Source organism: Triturus cristatus, chromosome 10 (assembly GCF_964204655.1).
Source record: "Triturus cristatus chromosome 10, aTriCri1.1, whole genome shotgun sequence".
NCBI classification, from domain to species: domain Eukaryota; kingdom Metazoa; phylum Chordata; class Amphibia; order Caudata; family Salamandridae; genus Triturus; species Triturus cristatus.
The window spans coordinates 68527386-68550747 of NC_140593.1; the positions used below are offsets into that span (position 1 = coordinate 68527386).

The window sequence follows — 23362 nt, forward strand, 5'->3', positions numbered from 1 at the left end:
TGGCGCTCCCAGTCCAATTATGCCACTTGCCCGCCTCAGGTTGTAGATATAGATTTTTTCTTTCCGTTCTAGTTAGACAATGAGGTGTGATGGAAAACGCAATGCACTTCGGGAAATGAATAGATATTATTGTCACAAAAAAATAATAAACCTATAAAAAAAAATACAACCCCAAAGGAGCGACGCAGAAAAACTGTACACCTTGAGTAGCTGAGGCAGTCATTATCCCCGGCAGCTGGTGGCGCTGTTAGTCAGCTGTGGTGCATGAAAAGACAATGTAAGGTCCGAAGTTAGGGCGGTGGTGTTTATAAAAGTATGCCCCATATTCATGGCCAGTTTAGGGATATAGACCCAAAACTTTCAGAACAAGCATTTGCAATGCAAAAGGTCTAGCATTTTGAAAACTTTGACCTATTGCTATTGTAAGTGACAATGCCTTTTATTATTGCAGGTTTTTTAAACACACAAATAAAAGGCATTGACATTTACAATGCCAATAGCTCAAAATCTCGCGATTGCGAGACCTATTGCATTGCAAATGCTTGTATTCTGCACAATACATTAAAATGCATCTGTGAGGGGGCGCTAAAAAGCATTTGTGATTTGTCTGACTGCTACTACTGCTACACCCCACCCCCTATCTTCTCCCACAAGCAAAAGCCCTTATTGAAAGGAACTCTTGGTAAAAAACTTAAAAAAATAGGCAGGGTGTGTTTGTATTTCTTATGATTACCCCAGTTCTGTCTTCTCGCTGATTGATTTTATTCCATTTCGAGTTTGCTGCCCAGCCCGCCTACCCCTATGTTGAAGTACTGCGCGTCAAGCGTTCTCTTACAAAAATGTACCATTTTCTGCATATTTTGAACCGTAGCCTGAAGAGTTTCAAGACAATTATACAGGCTGCTTCAAGCAGACCCTGGAAGGAGCGCTCCACGGCTTAGCAGGATCCTGAAATAGAGACGTGCAAAAAACTGCATATTTCTTAAAGAACGCACAGCTGTTTAAAAAAAACAGTGCAGTTTAAAATATTTACAAAAAAATTCTGTTTTTGAGTGAGTGTTCCTGTCGGACTAGCCTGTTTTTGTGTTTTCTTTTATTCCGCAATCTATCTAAATAAATAGTTTTGTTTGTCCCGTCGAAGGCCTGTGCTGCTAAGTCCGATAACATCGTCAGGTGAAGTTATTCTCATCAATTTCTTTTTTCTTTTTCCTTTTTTCAGCCATTATTTCGTACTAAGCTTCAAAGAATTGGATCACTTTGCCTATAGTGGGCAGATAATTCATGTTCAGGGCACTCAGTGTGGCACTGCAGGGTACATTGGCCATGAGGAGCTTCAGAGCTGCCGACTTTGGACCTGGGAAAGTCGGTTCGAGTCTCGGCACGGTAAAAGTGTGCATACAAGAAGAAAAAAAATAGAATAGAATGTAAATAAATAAGACGACGTGCTGCCTTCATGGTTTAACGTAAATAAAATAAAAAAGTTGAGCAGGTGCCTGCTGTGAAAATAAAGCTGCAGCCCGCATTGTTTGTTTGTATTGCCCGTGTTGTTGTTTACTTGACAGCCAGCGCCGTGCTAAAATATCAAGCATGGTGCCCTGGAGCAGAGAGCTGATAAGCGTCCCTGGCCGATTAGGAGCAGAGAGTTCAAAAGTGGTCACCTGCAGGAAAGCAGGGGACTGCATTCCTGCAGCAAAAGGAGAAAGTCGTTTTAAAAAATAGGGCTCACAGACCTAAATGAAACACACCAGTAAAAGAGCCAGTCCTTATGGGAGGTTCCAAAAGGAGACAAGGGGGTACTAAGGAGGGACTACTAGGCCTATTGACTAATCCAAAGCAACCATTTAGAAAGGACAGTACCAGGAGCCAATTGAAGAGATAGGCAGGAAATGGGTGGAGCTTCTCTTCTATACCTCAATACAGCATGCCTTGCAGTGCAGCGCATGCGCTGTCCAGGCTCGACCTAAAAAAGAATGAGTCCTGTGTTGTGTCAAAACCGAAAGAGGTCCTACAGAATCTACCACTACTAAACACAACCCCTCACCTGTGGACCTCCAGGGTTTTTCTTTTATGCCTCTGGGTCTGTTAGTGCATGGGGGGGGGGGGGGTGCACTACAGTTAGTCTGCAGGTCCTGTTTGTCTGATTTCAAGTAGGGCTCCTTGTTTTATGGAATTTAATTTTTAAACATTTCCATACATGTTTATCCATATTTCTATTTTGCCCATCATATTGGCATTTGTCCATATTTAATCTGTGTTTTGAGAATAATTGAGGTCTTAAAATGGTGTATTTAACTGATAAACATGCACTCATACATTGAGGCTTTTCGCGTTTTAGCAATTTAAACACGAAATATAGCAAAACAATACGCACTCCGGTAAATAGAAGCAGCATAATAAAAACCTATCTTAACATATGGCGGTATTTAAGGACATCTCAACCTGCTTTTTAGGTCTCGCCTGAGCCAGCGCTTTAGCGCTGCTCTGGAGAGAGTTTTAGTAAGCGGGAATTGGCAGTGCAAACTAGTGGCTTTTCAGGCCTCTAGCTACAGTGCAAGTGCGCCGGGCGCACGCACCATTTGTCTGCCTGCTGATCACTTTCGCGGCCGCTTTGATTTTCTCAGTGAGCCGAGCGCCCACTGAGAACATCAAAGCGGCCGCGAAAGTGCACACCATATGCTCTGCTCGCATCTCCCTCCTCCCTTTTCAGAACATGGTTCGCAGCACGCGCTTGTTTTCTTTTACCAGTTCTTTTCGGTATTTCATTCTCTCTGGCTCCATCAGAAATTATTTGAGTCTTTTTTGCTTCTTTTTTCTTTGTTTGAATTACTCTTTTTATTTCCCCATAATAATTTCCTATTCTTGTTTTTGTTGGCATTGGGAACCCCATCACAACAGCTACTCACCCTTCCCACAAACACTTGCTTACCTTCTTCATGATCATGCCCACCAACGCTTTCAAGTCCTGCTGCTTGCAGTTCCCTGACCTATGTTTGTATATCTCAAAGTTTTTTGAATAAAGATTTTTGTTGATGGAAAAAAAATAAAAATCTGTCTTGGATGGATGGCTTTCACCCCATTTCTATTCTTTTTGGAACGCCTGCTGCTTAAAAAGCTGCAAACTGCGTTATCCATTTGCACTCTCATTTCTTTCCTCTCATGTTCCTTTTCCTTCGCTGGTGTTCACGAAGGCATTGATAATCCCTTCTGTCTGCCTGTTAACGGCTTCCCCCCTCCCTCCTCACACTTGGAGCCCTCCCCCACCCTCCAAGCACACACACATAGCTGTGGGCTTCTCATGGCTGAGAGACCTTGCACTGCGAAACCCCCCTCCAGCACTCCCCCCCCCCCCCCCCCCTGCCTGCTTCTGTTTACTCCAACAGTGGCGGCATGTGCAGGTGATTAACCCTTTCTTTCCTCCTTGTTTTAGAAGCTCCTAAACCATTAACTCAAGAGTTTAAGCTACAAAAGCGTATTTAAATTCTTCAGCTTATGCACGTTCATAAGACAATTGTCTGCAAGGTTCAGTTAAATTGCGTCTACGAACTTGCATGATTGTTAGCCACTTGGGGTCCTATTAGAGATAGACAGTCCAGGAGGCAGGAGCGTAGTGGATCTGGATTGTGTTTCAGACTGGTATTTGAGCCCTCTTCCCGTGCATGCAATTACTACTTCTCAGCCCCGTAATGAATAGGCATTGGCATAGCCAATAGGTCTCGCTTTTGGGATCTTATAAGTATTTAGTTATGCAACTGTTGCATGGCTAAACACTTATAAGGTCCCAAAGGCGAGACCTATTGGCTATGCCAATGCGTGTTACCTCTAAAGTCTATCCTTCTGTTCTGCCCCTGGCTCAGGATGTTTAACTTAGCTGTGCCTGTAAGGAGGTGATTGGGGGGGGGGGGGGTTGGCATCCCGGCCCCACAGCAGGAAACAAAGAACAGGCACTGAAGGACAAGCTTGTGTTGTGACTCTCCAGTATGGCAAAGCATGTCCAGAGATTGGAGGTAGGCCAGCATCTGTCACCTGCATCCCTGCCAAAGAGCTGCTCACCTTTGCTACATGCAATGCCTAGTACCTATGAGAGTGCCCTCTCCTTGCTGCTGCGGAAACATCTGGCTTATTACACAGGTAGGACATCCAGCCTCACCCACAGCATGACGCCTCTTCTTCATCTGTCTTGCTCTTGTGTGCGGAAGCAACATTCACCAGAAATATCAGTGTGAGAGGTGGCTGTCAGCCGGGATGCTGTAAGTCACTGTGCATGCTTGTTCCCATATGTCCCACCCCAGAGTTGTCTGTCTCATCATAGCTACACAGTGTTCACCACCACAGGAAGACTCAAGTCAAATGTGTTAGGGTGGGTATTTGGAACCATAGTCTGCCCCCTTCCACAAATATAAAATGAAGAGGGCGTCATTCACGCATCTGTCATGCCTATGTGTCATGTTCCAGCATCTTGTTTAGTCCACAGGTAGCCATCAGCACAGAGAGGGGATAGGTTGGCTGACATCCATGCAATTAAATGCCAGGATGAACATTGCTATTTAATACCAAAAGATCTCCTTGGGAGTCCTCTCTGTTGTTAAAGACTGGGTAATAGTTTGCTTTCTCAGTCTATACTGGGGGCGTTTTCTGAGACTTTCCACTCATGTGCTGGCACATTGGCAACAGACGTGGAGCTTGAGATACCTAGCACAAGCAGCAAGGCTAAGTAGAGCTCCATACATGCAAAGTGACTAACAATCCCCATTGGCTGCTGAAATCCATCCTACACTTTCTTGTTTCCAGTGGATGTTGCTTTGCCGCCCAGGAGCTGTGTGCTGCTTTCCATTTAAAAATGTCCTTCTCCCTTAAATGTACGCTTAATCTGTGGCTTGTACCCACTGATGCGTCTCCCACCTTTTGTGCACTTTGCTTTTTACTTGGTAAATTTTCAGATTATTTCCTGTTTTCTGTTTGGTCACTTTAATAGGAGAGGAATTAATGCACCATTTTTGATTCACCCCAGGTGTAATATATTCTGCTTAATAGATGTCTGATTGCAAACTCGTCCCAGGAAGGATACTATTACTTAATCATTTAACGGCCATGTTGATTCAACGTTATCCTTAATCATTAGACGGCCATGTTGATTCAACGTTATCCTTAATCATTAGACGGCCATGTTTGTTTTACGTTATCCTTAATCATTAGACGGCCATGTTTGTTCTACGTTCTCCTTAATCATTAGATGGTTGTGTTAATTCTACTTTAATGATTAAGGATAACGTAACACAACCATCTAATGATTTAGGCTGGACGGCTGTGTTGATTCTACATAATCCATACTTTATTAGGCGGCCGTGTTGAATCTGTGGTATCCTTACTCGTTAGGCCTGACCCAAAAATGATGGAAACCTGACTACCAATGTACACAACGGCCAACTGTGGTCCCTTCGATTAAAATAGGGAGTGGAATGCAGAATCTTTCTGGGTAAAGATAAACGTATCCCATATGATCTTTACAGTGCCTTACAGAACTTCAAAGTGTATGATAGGCAAACCCGTGACCTACCATATTAAATTGAAATAAATTAAATTCAACATACTGTCCCTAACTAAATTTTTAATGTCAAAGAGAAACATAATATAATTGCATCATTTGCTCTGTATAAACAAAATCAACAGACATGATTAAATTATGAAACGGGGATACAAAAAGTAAAACATTTGACAGCGCAGTGAGTGTGGATCAAATGTGCAAGAAATGTTGAAGCCAAGAGGGGAACATCTAATAAACAAAGGCAGACTTGATAGCTTAAAAATGCCCATAAAACTACTTCATGGCGTATTGCTGTGCGACGTAAGGGCTGCACACCTTATGCAGCCCTCCAGTTGCCTGAATCGGGTGCAAATATAAAGAGTCCAAGGTAATAGTTTTGATGTTTCGACCCAACTATGAGTTTCACATTAGGTCATCATCAGGGTGCAGCCAAAGACATATTGGGGATAACAATCCTTACCATGTAAATACAGACCACATGGAAATATTTGCAGTGCACCTATGGAAGACTTTCAATTGTGAAACAAAGTAGAGAAATGAGCAATTTAGCAACTGAGGAAGCGCTCGGAAAGGTTCAGGGTTCGCAATCAAGAAAGTGTGATAATGAAGGCTGCACAGGTTCATCGCTGTCCTTGCCCCAGCACCTCCCACTTAGTCCCATTCAAGACTATCTCCAGCCTGAAGTAAAACCTCAGTTGACAACCTTAAGCAGGCTCTGATTGACACATTACTGCTCTCAACGGGCAACCTATTCACTGATGCAGGGAACTTTAATATCTGGATTTCTGAAGCTCTGAATAAACTATCTTGCCTTAAAGAACTTAAATCTAAATGCCCAGCGACCAGTTCCCCATGGGTTAATAACTCCCTTAAAAATGAAGGGAGTGTAAATGGTTAAACTACCAGTGACATCTCAACTACAACATGGGTGCGAATGAAGTCCACAAAATATCGTTCAAGTCTTAGCATAAACGTATTAGGATAATATGGGCTGACTTTTTCGTTCACTCTAGATCCTTCTTCCATAATTCGCCCAGAGTATTTTCCGTATTCAGCACCTTCCTGTCGTCCTTTGCTGGTTGCAGGGATATCACCCATCCCAAGACCTCTGCCACAACCTGCCTACATTCTTCCAGGACAAAATCACACCTTTTTATAAAACGTTTCTTGCTCAACTTAATTCTAATTCAGCGAAGATCCTTTTTCCAGTCGCCTGGGGGCAAATCCATGGCCAACTTTATACCGCTATCAGTATATAACAAACAGTCAGGACTTAGGAATTATAAATCTGGTTCCACTAATGATCCCCGTCTTCCCTTCATCTTTATAAAGGGTCAATCCACTACTGGACCTACTGGACCTAGACTCTGACATCTGTTAAACAGTCTATTACTTCCTCGTTTGTGCCTTCGGCATGGAAGTCAACACCTGTGGATTCACTTTTATAAAAGCTGTCGGCAGATCCCACAATCTTATCAAACTACACACCTATTTTTCTTTTTTTTTAAAACAGATTTTATTGGTTATGCTGTAATACTTATGCATTTGTTGTCAGCGGTAAACATTGCCTGTTACATGACTAACATTTGTTGAGTTACATTCTGTTTATCTGGGTACTCCAGGTATTATCTTGGCATCTCTAAGCTATTAAGTTCGTTCGCACTCCCTCTCCCCAACTCCTCCCTCCCCAACGTACCCTCGCACTGCAGGCCGTCTCAAGTCTTGCCTTCTAGATACACACCTATTTTGTTGTTGCGCTTACCAGTAAAAATACTAGAAAATAAATTAATAGGCAGATTTCAAACTATCTGGAAGAAAATTCTCTCACAGATGAGACCCTGCCTGGCTTCCATCAGCACTTTAACCCTGAAAATGTCCTGTTAGCAACCATGGAATCCATAGGAGCTCTTCTGGATGAAGGCCTCTCTGCTACACTTATCCTCTTGTACCTCTCCGCGGCTTGCGAGACGGTCTCCCATGCAGTTCTAATTGATCGTCTGTCTACTCAGTATTATCGGTGGTGTACATCAATGGGTCTTCTCCTTTCTCACAAACCAGACTGCGAAGGTCTCACTACCTCCTTTTCAGTCGGGCAGCTTCCTCCTTCCATACAGAATACCACAGGGTATGGCCTTTAGTCCGACCCTTTTTAATGTCTATATGTCACCACTTGCCGTTCTTGTGGAATTAAAATTCTATTCAATTCAGGTTTGTAAAGTGCATTGCAACCCCAACAGAGTTTCCCGGCGCTAGTGGAAAAGAACGGAGCAAGAACTAGAAGAGCCACGTCTTAAACATGTTCCTGAACATTGTATATACTTGGGCACAGAGTAAGTGGCAAGGATTTCCAAAGCTTAGGCCCCAAGAAAGCAAAGGACTCTCCTCCCTGGCCTTACACTTGAACCTTTGGGATAGTGGCCAGATTGCAGTAACCCAACCGTAGCTGTCGCTTGGGGATGGAAGGATGAATCCGAGATCGAATATATAGGGAAACAGCCTGAAGCTTGGCTTTATACACATAGCATAATGACTTATACTTTTTGGGGAGCCAATGCAATAGGCGGAAATGTTGGGAAACTGAAGCACCATGAGGAATATGACATAGAAGATGGGCCGCCGCATTCTGAACAATTTGCAGCCATTTTATCTAGGAATTGGTAGCACCCAGACATAGCACATTGGCATAATCCAATCTGGAGATTATTAAAACCTGCACAGTAGTTTTTTGGGTCTCCGAAGGTAAAAGCCATGGTATCTTACTTAAGGATCTGAGCGGGACAAAACAACAAGCAGCTACATTAGTGATCTGCTGATACATAGTCAGTCCATCATCCAACCAGAAACCCAGATCCTTAATCACCCGCCTGGGGGTAGGGCAAGTACATAACAATGGTGACCCCACAACTGGGGCTAGTTACCCAGTAGTAGCATTTACGTCTAGCTTCCATTTAATTCCAAGCAGTTAAGCCACATCCAGTTTGACACTTCTTTAAGACAGCAAACATGTTGGGTGAAGTGCTGTTGTCCTTGTAGAAGGTGATATAACGATTTGCCTGTCATCCACATAGGAGTAGAGAGACAATCCGTGATTGACCACTATATCCACCAGCGGGCAGACATGTATGTTAAATACCGTTGAACTCAGTGGGGAGCCTTGGGGGAAATCCGTGGGGTAATCTAATCCCACAAGATTTGTAAGGTTTAGCAAGAACCTGAAACAAACGCTATTCTAAGAATGATTGAAACCCGGAAAGAGCCAGTCCTTAGACACCAGCGCCCACTAACCTCGAGGAGCACCCGGTGTTAGGCCGTGAGGAACGCGCCACTTCAATCCAAAAGAATAAAAGCTGTGGTTCCTCGTATGTTCGACTGCTGCTTAAGATGATCAGTAACGCCTAGGAGGGCGGTTTCAGTGCTGCGTTCCAGTTGAAATGCAAATTGGGAAGAGTGCAGCACATTATTGGATTCCAATAATGCAGACAGCTGGACATTACTGTGCTACTCAAGACTCTTAGCATAAGAGGCAACCGTGCGATAATTGACCCAGTTGGATATATTAGATTTTTAAGTAGCTGTAGTATCGAAGCATGTTTCCATGCCCTTGAGACTGTCTCGCAAGCTAAAGAGGTCTTCAGCAGGTCATTTAGAAGGGGGGAGAGCATAGCACTCATTATTAATAGCGTATCCGGTGGTAGAAGGTCTGAGGGGGAACCCTATACGTGGCATTTAATAAAGCCAGAAACTTGGTGGTCTCCAAAGGCTGAAAGAATGTCAATCTCTCTTTCGGGACAATAGTAATGGTAGTTGTACTATCTGGAAAGGCTGAATTGTCAAAGGTAGAATAGACGATCCATCGAGCTATTCCATAGATCCCCTCTAACATAGGCGTCGAATTTTGAAGTCGAAGACAGAAGTCTCTGGGATGGAGCTTGGCCCAGCATCTATAAAGGCCTACAGTGACCCATCGCCTTGTTTCTAACACTGGACCCTTGATTAGGAGAAGAACTGCAAAATGATCAGACCAGCTCAAAGGGCGTGGGGGCTCATAGATTACAAAATAACGGGTCTAATAACAGTACAGTTTGTTATCAAAGTGAATATTAAAATCACCTAAAATGGTAAAGTTGCCACAGTTAAGAACATGAGGAAAAAGTGCATCGGCCAACCGTGAGCTCCAGCTACCAGCAGGTCCAGGAGGATGGTAAATTAAGGAGTCAGAAAAAGCTACATTTTTAGTTATTCACATTCTAAGATGGGAAGGTTAACAAACTATCAGGAAAAGTCTGACTTTCTTGTGAATTCTGTCTTACGCCGACGACACACAACTGGTCGTTGTGCTTTCCGAAAGAGACCACAGCACAGAAAAATAATTTCAAAACTGCTTTTCTGAGGTAGCTAGTTGGAGGATCCGCAGTTGCCTAAGATTTAACCCAGCAGGAACTAAGCTCCTCTTAGGGCAGTCTGCCTTAACCTGGTCGCCCGCCTGGTGGTCCCACAAACTTGGTTTTCCACCGCTCCCTAAGCAGATAGTAAGAAATCTATGCATTAGGGTAGACTCTACCATAACCTTCACCCCACAAATATGCACCGTGTCAGCCGCTAGTTTCTCCCTTTTAAGGGCCTTAGGAAAACCTATGAGTTGATTCCTCTGGCTACACACAAAACTGTTGTCCACGCTCATGTTGCGGCAAGCCTCCTCAATACTCCAGGCTTCAGTCGGTCTCTTAAGGCCTAATATGCCTCCCCGGGCTGCTTAGTCACAGAAGAGTTCAGTTGAAGGAACTTGGCATTATTCATCGGCAGTCACTGAAGTGGTCCTACGTACCCCAGAAACTGTTACCCGGATACACACCTACTCGTGTCCTCCGGTCATCGGGACACAGACACCTTATCACACCTAAATACTGAAAAGGCTGCATTGGTGGTCATATCTTCGCCTTTGTGTTGGGAAAACATTGTGTTGGACAGGCCACATGGAGGGCTTGCTCCCTCCCCGCATGACAGGGCCCAAGCCCCGGCCCTCCAGGTGTTACCCACAGAAACAACCCGCACCCCGTCTCCAGACAGAACTCCTGCCCCCGGACATCTCTGTATCATGGGGCCGAACCACTACCGGCTCCCTCGGGCGGACCGGCCGCCATCTTGGACACTGCACCACGAGGCCGCGTGGCCTCAGCTCGACCCTAACCCTGGGCCTGGCCAGGCCCCGACATCCCGGCACCACCATCCACCCAGGAGGTGAACGGACCACTTGGCAGGTCGATGGGAGAAAGAAGTGTCGATGGCTCTCCCCGCCAGGTGCCGATCGCCCTCCAGCTCCCCCGGGCGCTGGCTCCACCCCCCTGCTGGGTGTCTGGACTCCCTCATCCCGGACCTCCCGACCTCCAAGTGCGAGGGTCCGGACATCAAAGGGCGCCAGACCTATAACTAGGACAGCTCCAGAGCAGGAAGGCAGTTGTATCCTGGAGTCGAGAGACACCGAGAAGAACTCATCCTTGACGGACTACCGGCGCTGCCGTAGCCCTGCCTTGTGAACTATCGTCCTGCCTGCTGGCGCTGCCGCGGCCTTCTACATCCTCCATCCTCGTCGGGACCTGCTGGCGCTGCTGCGGACCGTTGCAACTACCACCTTTGTCGGGACATGCTGGCGCTGCCGCGGACCGTTGGAACCACCACCTTTGTCGGGCCCTGCTGGCGCTGCCGCGGACCGTTGTAACAACCACCTTCATCGGGCCCTGCTGGCGCTGCCGCGGACCGTGTAACAACCACCTTCATCGGGACCTGCTGGCGCTGCCGCGGACCGTGTAACGACCACCTTCACCGGGACCTGCTGGCGCTGCCGCGGCCCGTCCAGCTAGAACACCGAGCTCGAGGATTGTGAGCTATCCATCATCGCATCTACCAGATTGGTAACCAGACTGTCCCGCTACCCCCTTTCCCAACCAAGAGACTAGAATCGAGGGGACCCCTGAGTCCAGACCTCCTTGTACCATTCTATCGTACCTAAGAGATCGCTTATAAAGAACGTTAAACCTTATCCTTGTGTGGTGTACATCTGTGGGGGGGGAAGTTATTCGTCTGTACGATCGCTGGAGACGGCTCTCCCCGGAGACCTCTCCCCTTGTCCTCGGCCGACCCTCCCGGTCCGTCTAACATTGGTGGCCAGCGGCGCGATCCGAATCAACGCGTAATCGTACAGAGAGTAGCTCACCCCACGACAAAACCACAATGTCAACCAAAGAGAGCGGATCCACCGAGAAATTCCAGATGGAGAAATTGGAAGAGTACAGCCATCGTGAATTGAAACAATTCTGCATGGAACTAGGCATTGCTACCACCGGCCTGTGTACCAAAGACGATTTCAAGCACGCCATTGAGTCGTGGGCAGAAACCGGGGCCGCCAGATCCCCGGACCAAAACATTGCAGCATCAGAGAGGAACGCCACGGCTCCCGAGGAGCGAGGAACGGGCCTCTCGCAGGAAGAGATCCAAGAGAGAGAAAAAAACAGACTACATGAGTTAGAAATGGCACGGCTCAAAATGGACGGTGAACTAAAATTAGCCGAGCAAAAACTGAACCTAGAACATCTGCGGCTCCGAGAAGAACGGGAAGAAAAACAGAGGCAGAGAGAGCTCGAAGAAAAGAGATTAGCATACGAACACGAGCGCAAACTGGCAGAAATAGACCTACGGAAGCAGAACAAAGAACCGGAGGTGCCCGAGCGACCGCGCACCCCGGGAGCGACAGAAAAGAAAGTCCACATCCCCAAGGATGTCGTTCGAGAGTATGTCCGAGAGGACGACATACAACAGTGGTTCAAGGCCTACGAGATCGCCATGACCTCCCACCGGATCGATCGAAGTGACTGGGGAGCCGGTCTATGGGGGAGGTTCGTCAACGAAGGCCGCGATCCCCTGCTACAGCTCCCAGACCATCAGATGTCATCCTATGACCACATGAAGGCTGCCCTCCTCACCCGCTATGGGCTCCCACCCGAAATGTACCGCCAGAGGTTTCGAGACTGCACCCGGATCCCGGGTACAACTTGGGTGGAATATGTCAACTATTTCAGCCGAGCCTTCGAGGGTTGGATCAAGGGAAGCCACGTAACGACCTACGAGCAACTTTTTAATCTCATGGTGTGGGAGCACCTCTCTAACAACTGCTTCGTCGAGCTCAGGCAGCACCTCCTCGACAGTAAATTGACTGACCCACGGCAACTCGCCGCTGAAGCTGACCGGTGGGAAAGCACCCGAGTGGCCGGAGAGGGCCACACGAACAGAACCGGTGCAACCAAGGTCAGCACCGTCCCCGAGGAGGTGGAGGAGGCCAGGGACGAGGAAGAGACACCGTCCCGGCCGCTCCCGCTGCCAGCACCCCGCCCCCGGCCAGCCGGGGCAACCCCCCGATGCGCCCGGGGTTCCGAGCCAACGTCACGTGTCACCGATGCCAGCGAGTCGGCCACTACGCCAATGACCCGAACTGTCCACAGAACCAAACTCCGAGACCCCGCCAGGTAGCTGCCGCCGCCCTGGGGGGAGAACAAATCTCCGAAGAACAGGAAGACTACGAGCAGGCACAACAAGAGTGGGAACCGGCCGCCATGGTTCTAGCGTGCCTAGGGGGAAGAGACATGGTCCCGCGGGCTCCCCTACCCGCCAACACCAGAAAATATAGCCAGTGGGTGAACATTAATGGGCGCCGGGCCGAAGCACTACTTGACACGGGGGCCAGTGTGACGGCCGTCCGCTGTCACCTGGTAAAACCAGAGCAGATCCTGCCGAACATTCTCTGCCCCGTCCGCTCAGCCGACAATTCAGAGAGTCTATGTCGGATGGCCTGCGTCCCCTTCGAATGGGGAGGAGTCTCCGGCATGTTGAAGGTGACGGTCCGGGATGATGCCCCCGTGGACTGTCTCCTGGGGAATGATCTTGAGAGTTCCCCGTGGGCCGCCGTAGAAAGAAGAGAACACCTGGGGATGTTGGGCCTCCCGGACTGGGCGTGCGTAACCTCCCGGTCCATGGCCGCCCGTGCCATCACCCGACCAGAAGAACCAGAATGGCCTGCACCTCCTCCCCCGATCGCTCCAGTAGAGGACACCGACTATACCGACCCCCCAGAGCAAACCCCCGAAGGGGTCGCTCAGCCCCAGGACCTTCCCGACCTGGCTCAGTGGCGTCAAGAAGGGGGGCCCACCCAGGAACAGTTCCGTCAAGAACAGAAGACCTGTCCCTCCCTGGAGGGACTCCGCCAGCAAGCCCTCGCCCAAAGCGCCGGGGACACCACCGGAGCCCATTGGATCTATTGGGACAACGACCTATTGTACAGCGAACAGAGAATCGCAGAGTTAGGGGCCAGTCGAGTGCTGGTGGTGCCCCTCCGTTTTAGAGACTTCCTGTTAAATTTGGCCCACGATGTCTCTCTGGCTGGACACCTGGGCCAGGACAAAACCTACAGTCGCCTGGTGACCCACTTTTTCTGGCCAAAGATGAGGAACGACGTCCTCAACCACTGCCGGTCCTGCCCCACGTGCCAGGCCAGCGGGAAGAGCGGCCGCAAACTCAAAGCACCTCTGCAACCCTTCCCAGTTGTCACCACCCCATTCGAGAGGGTGGGAATAGACATTGTGGGGCCCCTGGACCCCCGTACAGCACAAGGACATCGGTTCATCCTGGTACTGGTGGACCACGCCACCCGCTACCCCGAGGCTGTGCCCCTGCGAACTGTAACAGCCCCGGTGGTCGGCCGGGCCTTAATGGGGATCTTCTCCCGGGTGGGCTTCCCCCGAGAAGTCGTCGGCGACAGAGGCACAAACTTTATTTCGAAGTATATGAAGTCCCTCTGGCAACAGTGCGGGGTCACCTACCGATTCACGACCCCCTATCACCCTCAAGGAAACGGACTAGTCGAGCGATTCAACCGCACGCTCAAGGGAATGATTGGGGGATTGGAAGAGCCCCTCCGTCGCCAGTGGGATGTACTACTTCCGTGCCTCCTCTTCGCCTATCGAGAAGTTCCCCAGAAGTCCCTCGGCTTTAGCCCTTTCGAACTCTTGTACGGGCACCCTGTGCGAGGGCCCCTCAGCCTAGTCAAAGAAGGTTGGGAGATGGCCCCCCTAAAGACCCCTCCAGACGTCTTCAAGTACCTCCTGACCCTACGCAATCAGACCAGGCGATTCCGAGAAGTGGCAAAAGCGAATCTTGAGGCCAGTCAGGAGGACATGAAAAAATGGTACGATCAAAATGCCTCCTCCATCGAGTTCGAACCTGGCCAACAAGTGTGGGTGATGTCCCCCACCGAACCATGTGCCTTGCAGGACAAGTGGACGGGGCCCTTCAAAGTGGTCGAACGCAAGAGCCCCGTCACCTATCTCATCGATATGGAATCTCCCCGGAACCCCCTCCGGGTCCTCCACACCAACAGACTCAAACCCCACTTTGTGCGCTCGGAGCTCAGCCTCCTGATGGCTACAGACAGTGGAGCGGAAGAAGACTCCGAGCCTCTCCCTGATCTCCTGAAGACTCGGGGGAAAGATGGTTCCGTGGACGGGGTCCGGCTCTCCGATGCCCTCACCCCGGAACAGCGCCAAGGCTGCCGGGACCTCCTGCTGCAGTTTGCTACCTTGTTTTCCCTTACCCCCGGGGTCACCCCCTGGTGCTTGCACGACGTGGACACTGGGGACAGTCCCCCTATCAGACACCGGGCATACCGCTTACCAGATCGGGTGCGGGCCTGCATCCAAGAGGAAGTATCCAAGATGCTCACGCTCGGGGTCATCGAGCCCTCGGACAGCCCCTGGGCCAGCCCGGTCGTGCTGGTCCCCAAAGCTGCTACCCCCGGCACTACTCCTGAGCTCCGATTCTGCGTCGACTATCTGGGCTTGAATGCTGTCACCAGAACCGACGCTCATCCCATCCCCCGAGCGGATGAATTGATCGACCGCATGGGGGCTGCCCGCTACCTCAGCATCTTCGACCTGACAGCGGGCTACTGGCAGATCGGTCTCACACCCCGGGCCCAAGAACGGTCCGCCTTTTCTACCCCCGATGGCCACTACCACTTCAAAGTCATGCCCTTCGGCATGAAGAATGCCCCAGCTACTTTTCAGCGACTAGTGAACCAGGTCTTGGCGGGGCTCGAGGAGTTCAGCGCCGCCTACCTGGACGATATCGCTGTGTACAGCCGCCACTGGTCCGACCACCTCCACCACCTCCGAGAGGTCCTGCAGGCCCTCCAGCGGGCCGGCCTCACAATCAAGGCCGGCAAGTGCCAAATTGGTCAGGGATCCGTGACCTACCTCGGACACCAGGTGGGAAGCGGTCTGGTGGCCCCTCTGCAACTCAAAATCGCTGCCATCCAGTCCTGGCAGCCCCCAGTCACGCAGACCGAGGTCCGAGCCTTCTTGGGGCTCACCGGCTACTACCGGCGGTTCGTGAGGGACTATGGCAGCATTGTGGGGCCCCTCACGGGACTCACATCCAAGAACCACCCGAAGAAGATCAACTGGACCCCAGACTGTCAAGCGGCCTTCGAGAAGCTGAAAGCCGCCATGTGCACTGCCCCTGTGCTCCAGGCCCCCGACTACAGTCGGGAATTCATTGTGCAAACAGATGCCTCCGACCATGGCATCGGGGCGGTCCTCTCCCAGCTGAACTCCGAGGGACTTGACCAACCGGTGGCCTTCATCAGCAGACGCCTCCTGGCCCGAGAACGGCGCTGGAGCAATATCGAGAGGGAGGCCTTCGCAGTGGTGTGGGCCCTCAAAAAGCTCCGGCCCTATCTCTTCGGTACCCACTTCCGGGTGCAAACAGATCATCGACCCCTGCAATGGCTAATGCAGATGCGGGGGGAAAACCCCAAACTATTGCGCTGGTCCATCTCCCTGCAGGGGATGGACTTCACTGTGGAACATCGACCGGGCCAAGACCACGCCAACGCAGATGGCCTGTCACGCTTTTTCCGCCTCGACGAGGAGAGTCCCCAAGAGGATGGGTGACTCTCCCCGCCTTCAGCTGGGGGGGGACGCATGTTGGACAGGCCACATGGAGGGCTTGCTCCCTCCCCGCATGACAGGGCCCAAGCCCCGGCCCTCCAGGTGTTACCCACAGAAACAACCCGCACCCCGTCTCCAGACGGAACTCCTGCCCCCGGACATCTCTGTATCATGGGGCCGAACCACTACCGGCTCCCTCGGCCGGACCGGCCGCCATCTTGGACACTGCACCACGAGGCCGCGTGGCCTCAGCTCGACCCTAACCCTGGGCCTGGCCAGGCCCCGACATCCCGGCACCACCATCCACCCAGGAGGTGAACGGACCACTTGGCAGGTCGATGGGAGAAAGAAGTGTCGATGGCTCTCCCCCGCCAGGTGCCGATCGCCCTCCAGCTCCCCCGGGCGCTGGCTCCACCCCCCTGCTGGGTGTCTGGACTCCCTCATCCCGGACCTCCCGACCTCCAAGTGCGAGGGTCCGGACATCAAAGGGCGCCAGACCTATAACTAGGACAGCTCCAGAGCAGGAAGGCAGTTGTATCCTGGAGTCGAGAGACACCGAGAAGAACTCATCCTTGACGGACTACCGGCGCTGCCGTAGCCCTGCCTTGTGAACTATCGTCCTGCCTGCTGGCGCTGCCGCGGCCTTCTACATCCTCCATCCTCGTCGGGACCTGCTGGCGCTGCCGCGGACCGTTGCAACTACCACCTTTGTCGGGACCTGCTGGCGCTGCCGCGGACCGTTGGAACCACCACCTTTGTCGGGACCTGCTGGCGCTGCTGCGGACCGTTGTAACAACCACCTTCATTGGGCCCTGCTGGCGCTGCCGCGGACCGTGTAACAACCACCTTCATCGGGACCTGCTGGCGCTGCCGCGGACCGTGTAACGACCACCTTCACCGGGACCTGCTGGCGCTGCCGCGGCCCATCCAGCTAGAACACAGAGCTCGAGGATTGTGAGCTATCCATCATCGCATCTACCCGATTGGTAACCAGACTGTCCCGCTACCCCCTTTCCCAACCAAGAGACTAGAATCGAGGGGACCCCTGAGTCCAGACCTCCTTGTACCATTCTATCGTACCTAAGAGATCGCTTATAAAGAACGTTAAACCTTATCCTTGTGTGGTGTACATCTGTGGGGGGGGGAAGTTATTCGTCTGTACGATCGCTGGAGACGGCTCTCCCCGGAGACCTCTCCCCTTGTCCTCGGCCGACCCTCCCGGTCCGTCTAACACATTGAAACTCCATCCCTGTTCATCTTCAGCTTACAACTTCTGAAGCTTCTTTTCAGAAACTCATCAAGCCTTGGCGCATCTCTCTAAAGAAGCGCTCTCCCTTCGTTTCTTTCTGCAGCCGATTTTAGAGCTGGGGTGTTCTTGTTTGAGCTGCTGTGCACTTTAGAAGTTATTATTCCTTCATTCATTAGGTGTGAGAAAGTCTGTACGCTGTAGATGTGTCAGACACTTGCTACGGTCTTTTTCCGAAGGGGCCCTTCGACCTAGTCGCACAAGGACTACGACAGGCGTGCATGGTCTTGGACAACTCTGCTCTGGTAAGTCTGCTCATCTTCGCCCTCTAGAAATTGAGCAGTCTGTATTTGTCCAGTTTTTTCTTTTCATTTTATTGGTGTTTATGCAAAGATATTCTTGGTTCCTAAAGAATGAAGTTCCATCTGTAAATGCCCACATTTATTTATTTGATAAATGTTTTTTCATTCTTCATACTTATAGGATATTCATGTGTTAAACACACAGATTCAATAAGTCTTAAGACTAAACTCGTCTGAAAATAGCACTGTAGTACTAGCACGTGTGCATCTATTACAGCTTAATTACTCATTTGTAACCCTCTTTTTACCTCCCTCTTCTGTTAATATGCACAGTTATTGGCCCGGTGGTCATGACTGACAAATAAAGAGACACTCCGAAGATGTAATTTCTGAGTTTTCCATTTTCAGTAATGCATGCAGATAATGACAGATTGTTTTGCATCTGTATATATGTGTATAAATCAGAAAAATTGAAAACTGGGAGGCTGGTTTGATCAATGATCGTCCAGGATAAGCAAAGAGCCCCTTGACAAATAACATGGATCCCTGTTCGACTCTCGGTGGCACAACATACTGTGATTCTATGCAAATCACTTAATCTCTCTTGGGGATAAATTGTTATATAACTATGCTGCAAGAGTAAAAAGCAAAAAGTGGCAAAACTTTATTAAAAAAATGTTCCACCAAAGCAGACGTTACCAGTATTTCGGCTACGGGAAACTGATAAGAGAAAGACAAGGAACAAGCATTGATCAATGCAGGAAAATATGCTACAGCCAATAAAAATGGAGGAAAAGTAAGTAGCACACATAGGAACTAATGAGAATCCAGGATAGAAAAGACAGGATGTAAATCCCTTTTAAGTTTATATGAAAAACAATGGATTCTCAAGCACAGCGTAAGCACTGTGCAGGTGAAACCTAAAAATCTAGAAAGTGTGCACTCATCTTTCAGATTTCTTAGTGTCTTAGCATTCAAATGCCATGGTCTGTGTGCTGCCGTAATAGAGAGAATTAATAGAACACAGGTAAGAAAATTTCCTAATCAATTTTAATATTTAAAAACTGCTCCTCAAAAAAAAAAGCTGGATTTAGTTGACAACAAAAGTGTGACTAAAAACGGGCACTACAAAAATTTCACCAACTTATCTTGTGGCAGTGATTGGAAAAATAAACTCTGTTTTTCATCTGATACTAGAGAACACAGTTGAATGAAAATTCAACAGAATCTACATTTTCAAGAGCGAATCTGCTGTGGATGTAATACATCTCACCTACCAGTGGCGGAGCAAGAATGACACGGGCTGTGATGGAATTCTGCAAATGGCCCCCTGACATGCTGCTGAGTAGTAAAATATCATTTTAAAGAAACAATGGTTACCTAGGACTCATTCAGTGTGCTTATTTAAAGATAAAATTGTTCTAAACAAATACAACATATTGACATTATAGTTCCAGAAGTAGCACGAGAGAGCAAGCCTCTGAAATCACACATGTGGGTCTAACAACGAATAAGTATGTTGTAAAAACAATCAGAAAAAACTGCACAGTGCTTAGTGCCGCGCAGTGCTCACATTCAATAAAAAGTACAAGCAATGACAATATGTAGACACAACTAAACAGCTAGCACAGATGAAAAGGAGATAGGGCTGTGTCATATTCCGTGTAGATTGCAAAGCCTCAGATAGGTTTTTTGTAGTACAAACGTCCGTTTGTTGTGCTGTCGACAGCGTTTCAACCTCTCAATGAATAGGAGTGGTCATCTTCAGGACAGGGTTGGATTTGGGACTTCCAATGTTGAAGGATCAATTATGTGCTGATAATTGGTTGTGACAAGGTAGAGTCTAACGTCAACGTTTGGCCCTGCCATATGCTGTAAAATAGTAGAGTCAATCAATGATCATACCAGAAAGAATAGTAAAAACTCCTTCAATGATGCTGCCAAATTAGTAGGTCTCCTTTCGTAAAGCCCGCACCATGGCAAAGATGGTCTTGCACTCATGATCTATGCTGTCACCTTTAAATGCAAAAAAGAACAATTGATGGACAAAATGCTGCACAATTTCAGAAATTCACCCCAGTACAGAGATCTGGGCCTAAATCCATTGTTTGTTTGCTCCCCATGCCTTTTCAGTTCAGACCCAGCCATATGCAAATCAGTCTTGACCCTATGCCTCATGGGAACAGTCTAGCCCGAACTGCCAGGCCAGGTCCTCCCTGGACTGTAAAATGCATCCTGGGACCGGTTTCGGGCCATCATCCCTCATCAGCCAGGCTAGCTTGACTCCAGTGGCATGGAGAGCACGGGACCCACGTCTGGGCGTACCCGACCCACTCAGGGTGGCAAATGCCAAAAGAGCAATTGATGGGCAGAATGCTGCACAATGTCAACCTTCACCCCAGTACAGAGATCTGGCCCTAAATCCATCGTTTAAAGGCAGCAGATTTAGTTACATCGAGGCTTTGTTCTTTATGATCCCAGTTGCACTTAACTGAACATGCATTGTCTAATCTTCATATTCCATATTTGCTAATTATATATTGGGATCCCTGGTATTCTGTGTTAGTCTACCTCACTTTGAGACAGACTCAGTAACCTCGAGGAATCATCCAATCACCACAAGAAGCTGCATAACTCCGTCCATGTTTTTGTCACTCCGTTTTGAAATAACACGTGTGACCTCAGCTTCGTCTTCTGAAACTTGGCCTGGTGCATCCTTCACTGCATAGGTCTTGTTAATAGGTTCTCACATTATCCTGAAGGTCCCCCCCATAGGGCTGATGTATTGCGGATTGTCCTGAGAGTTACAGTACATGGATTTTAAACCTCTGCCCACATTTATTTATTTGATAATATTTTTTTCATTCTCATACTTGTAGGATATTCATGTGTTAAACACACAGATTCAATAAGTCTTAAGACTAAACTAGTCTGAAAATGGCACTGTAGTACTAGCAAATGTGCATCTATTACAGCTTAATTACTCCTTTGTAACCCTCTTTTTAACTCCTTCTGTTAATATGCACAGTTATTGGCCCGGTGGTCATGAGTGACAAATAAAGAGACACTCCGAAGATATATTTTGGGTTGTATAATCTGACAGGGGTATTCGTGAGTAGAACTATTGTTACAGGTAAGTACTTTTCCCCACATCACTCTGGATGAATTACTTTTATCTGCATGTGGCCGAAGTAATTAGCTTTAATTTGGGAATACCAAAAAAGGCGGATTTTAAGTCCATCCATTCCTGGTAAGTAAACCAAACTTTAAAAATGTGCAGGTCAGGTTAAACGTTGTAACTCCAAGTTAGGCAAAGTTGTTATAACGTAGTCTTGAGACAGTTTATCTTAAGACTGGAATTTTAAAAACTTCATGATAGGTGTATTATACTTCTTTCCTTAGGATGGAACAGGCTATTTTACAGATCTGATTCTGGATAATTGTAACGCCTGCCTTTTACAGTAGTAAGGAATGGTAAAACTGCGGTAGTAAGTGACGTATAAAAAAGTAAAAACTAGCATTCCTGTTACTTTTATTACATTTAATACTACTTTTAGTATCAATGCTAACATTTAGTATTTTCAGTTTTACGGGTTTCTTGTGTGTTGTTATTATTGACACTTCTGCACCAAACAATTGCGCATTGCGTCTTCATTCATGTTCTAACTCTGTTTCTCCCTACAGGGACAGGCGGATCTCTTAAAATATGCGAAAACAGAGACCATGGACAACCTTAAACAAACCCACTATGCTGCCCTTTCATGTGGACTTAACAAACCGGGCACAGGAGCAGCCGAGGTGGCAAAACCACGACGAAGCTTGGAAGCCATCCCCGAGAAAGAAGCTGACGAGACTGGAGATTGACAAGACTAGAAGGGGCTCTGATTATGTATACGTTTAAACAGAGTTTTCAACTCTAGGACCAACTGGAGCTACACACAACTTTGCTTTGCACTTATAAAAAAAATATATATTTAGATATATATTTGTAAAAATATATTTACGTCTATATTTATGGAAATTTCGAAGCACAACTGGAAAGTTTATCTGCTAAACTAGTGATGACACCATGTGCAGAAGACAGGCGAGGAATGGGAATTGAGGAATTAATTGGTAGGAATTGGGTTGGGCAAAATGTGTGCATGACGAAGATGTGAAATCATATACGCGGAGTGCTCAAAATGACTTATTTCATCTCTGGATGAAATAATAACACTCTTCCCGTGTGGACTGAATGTGGATACAGAGCTGCAGGGGAACCTCGGTTGATAATAGCCATACGTTCGATTCGCTGGAAATGTGCGACTCCTGCTCAAATGAAGGATTTGGAAGCCATTGTGGCAGTGGTGTGCTTTTTGAGCCATAACTCTAAATAAAAAATGCAAATGCCCTTGAGCAGAGATGCTTGTGCCATAGGAGGGCCTTGTGCTAAAAGAGAAAAAAAGTGTGATCTGCCGAAAGAGACAGCAGCCAAACACACTTGAGAACTTTTGCAGATGTAGATATCGAATGTAAAAGTGACCAAATATGTTGTACATACTTTTTATTTTCATTTTGTGAAGTCCGGTGTTCACATAAAAACAGAATTATGATAGTACACTCATGCAAATGCAGCTTTTAACAAAGTTTTAAGGTTTTATTTTCTAACTTAAAAAGTACACTGTACTTAGATTTTTTTTTCTTATGAGAGGATAGTAATTTCTTGAGTAGTAGATTTGTAGACATCTATTACAGTTTTGATTTTCTGTTCTTTCAGGTGTTTCCTCCACGAGGCAATGATAACTAAAAGTGTAATTGTGCGTAGGGGACAAACCCTCTCCCGTTCACGAGCGCTTATGGTTGGATATTAAAGTGTAGGATAACATCTAACAGTGCAATAAATTTCATGGATTACAACATTTGGCGAAAATACAATTATTGGCTGACAGCTTTTTGCCTAAAACATGCTCCCTGACTAATCAATGTGTATTTTAATTTGCCAATCCAGGTTGAAAGTGAACAAGCATTGGCAAAGAAACAGTAGTGTGTATTTGTGCATGCCTTTGAATGCATGCATTGACTTTGAGGAGGAGGCGGGGAGCTGTAAAATAGTCCCTCGTGCATTGCAGTGCCTTTCAGGTGGAAGAATACACACTCAAACAGCCAATGACATTAGCCGAAAGAAAACTACTGTGGGCTGAGCCAAGATGTGATTGACAAAGCCTCAAGCCAAAGAATAAAAAAGGCTAGTAAAATAAGTTAATGGTTGAAAGTGACATGGGAGGGGCAAAGCCCACTG

General features: G+C 48.0%; 1 protein-coding gene across 1 annotated transcript in view; it reads left to right on the plus strand.

Moving 5' to 3' along the window:
• The window catches only part of PLCL2 (phospholipase C like 2), a 464688-nt gene extending 441706 nt beyond the window's left edge, over positions 1-22982 (plus strand). The window contains exon 6 of the mRNA XM_085630443.1: positions 21769-22982. Coding sequence (XP_085486569.1) covers positions 21769-21948 — 180 coding nt within the window. The 3' untranslated portion in view covers positions 21949-22982. The remainder of the gene's footprint in view (positions 1-21768) is intronic.
• Positions 22983-23362: the final 380 nt, after the last annotated feature.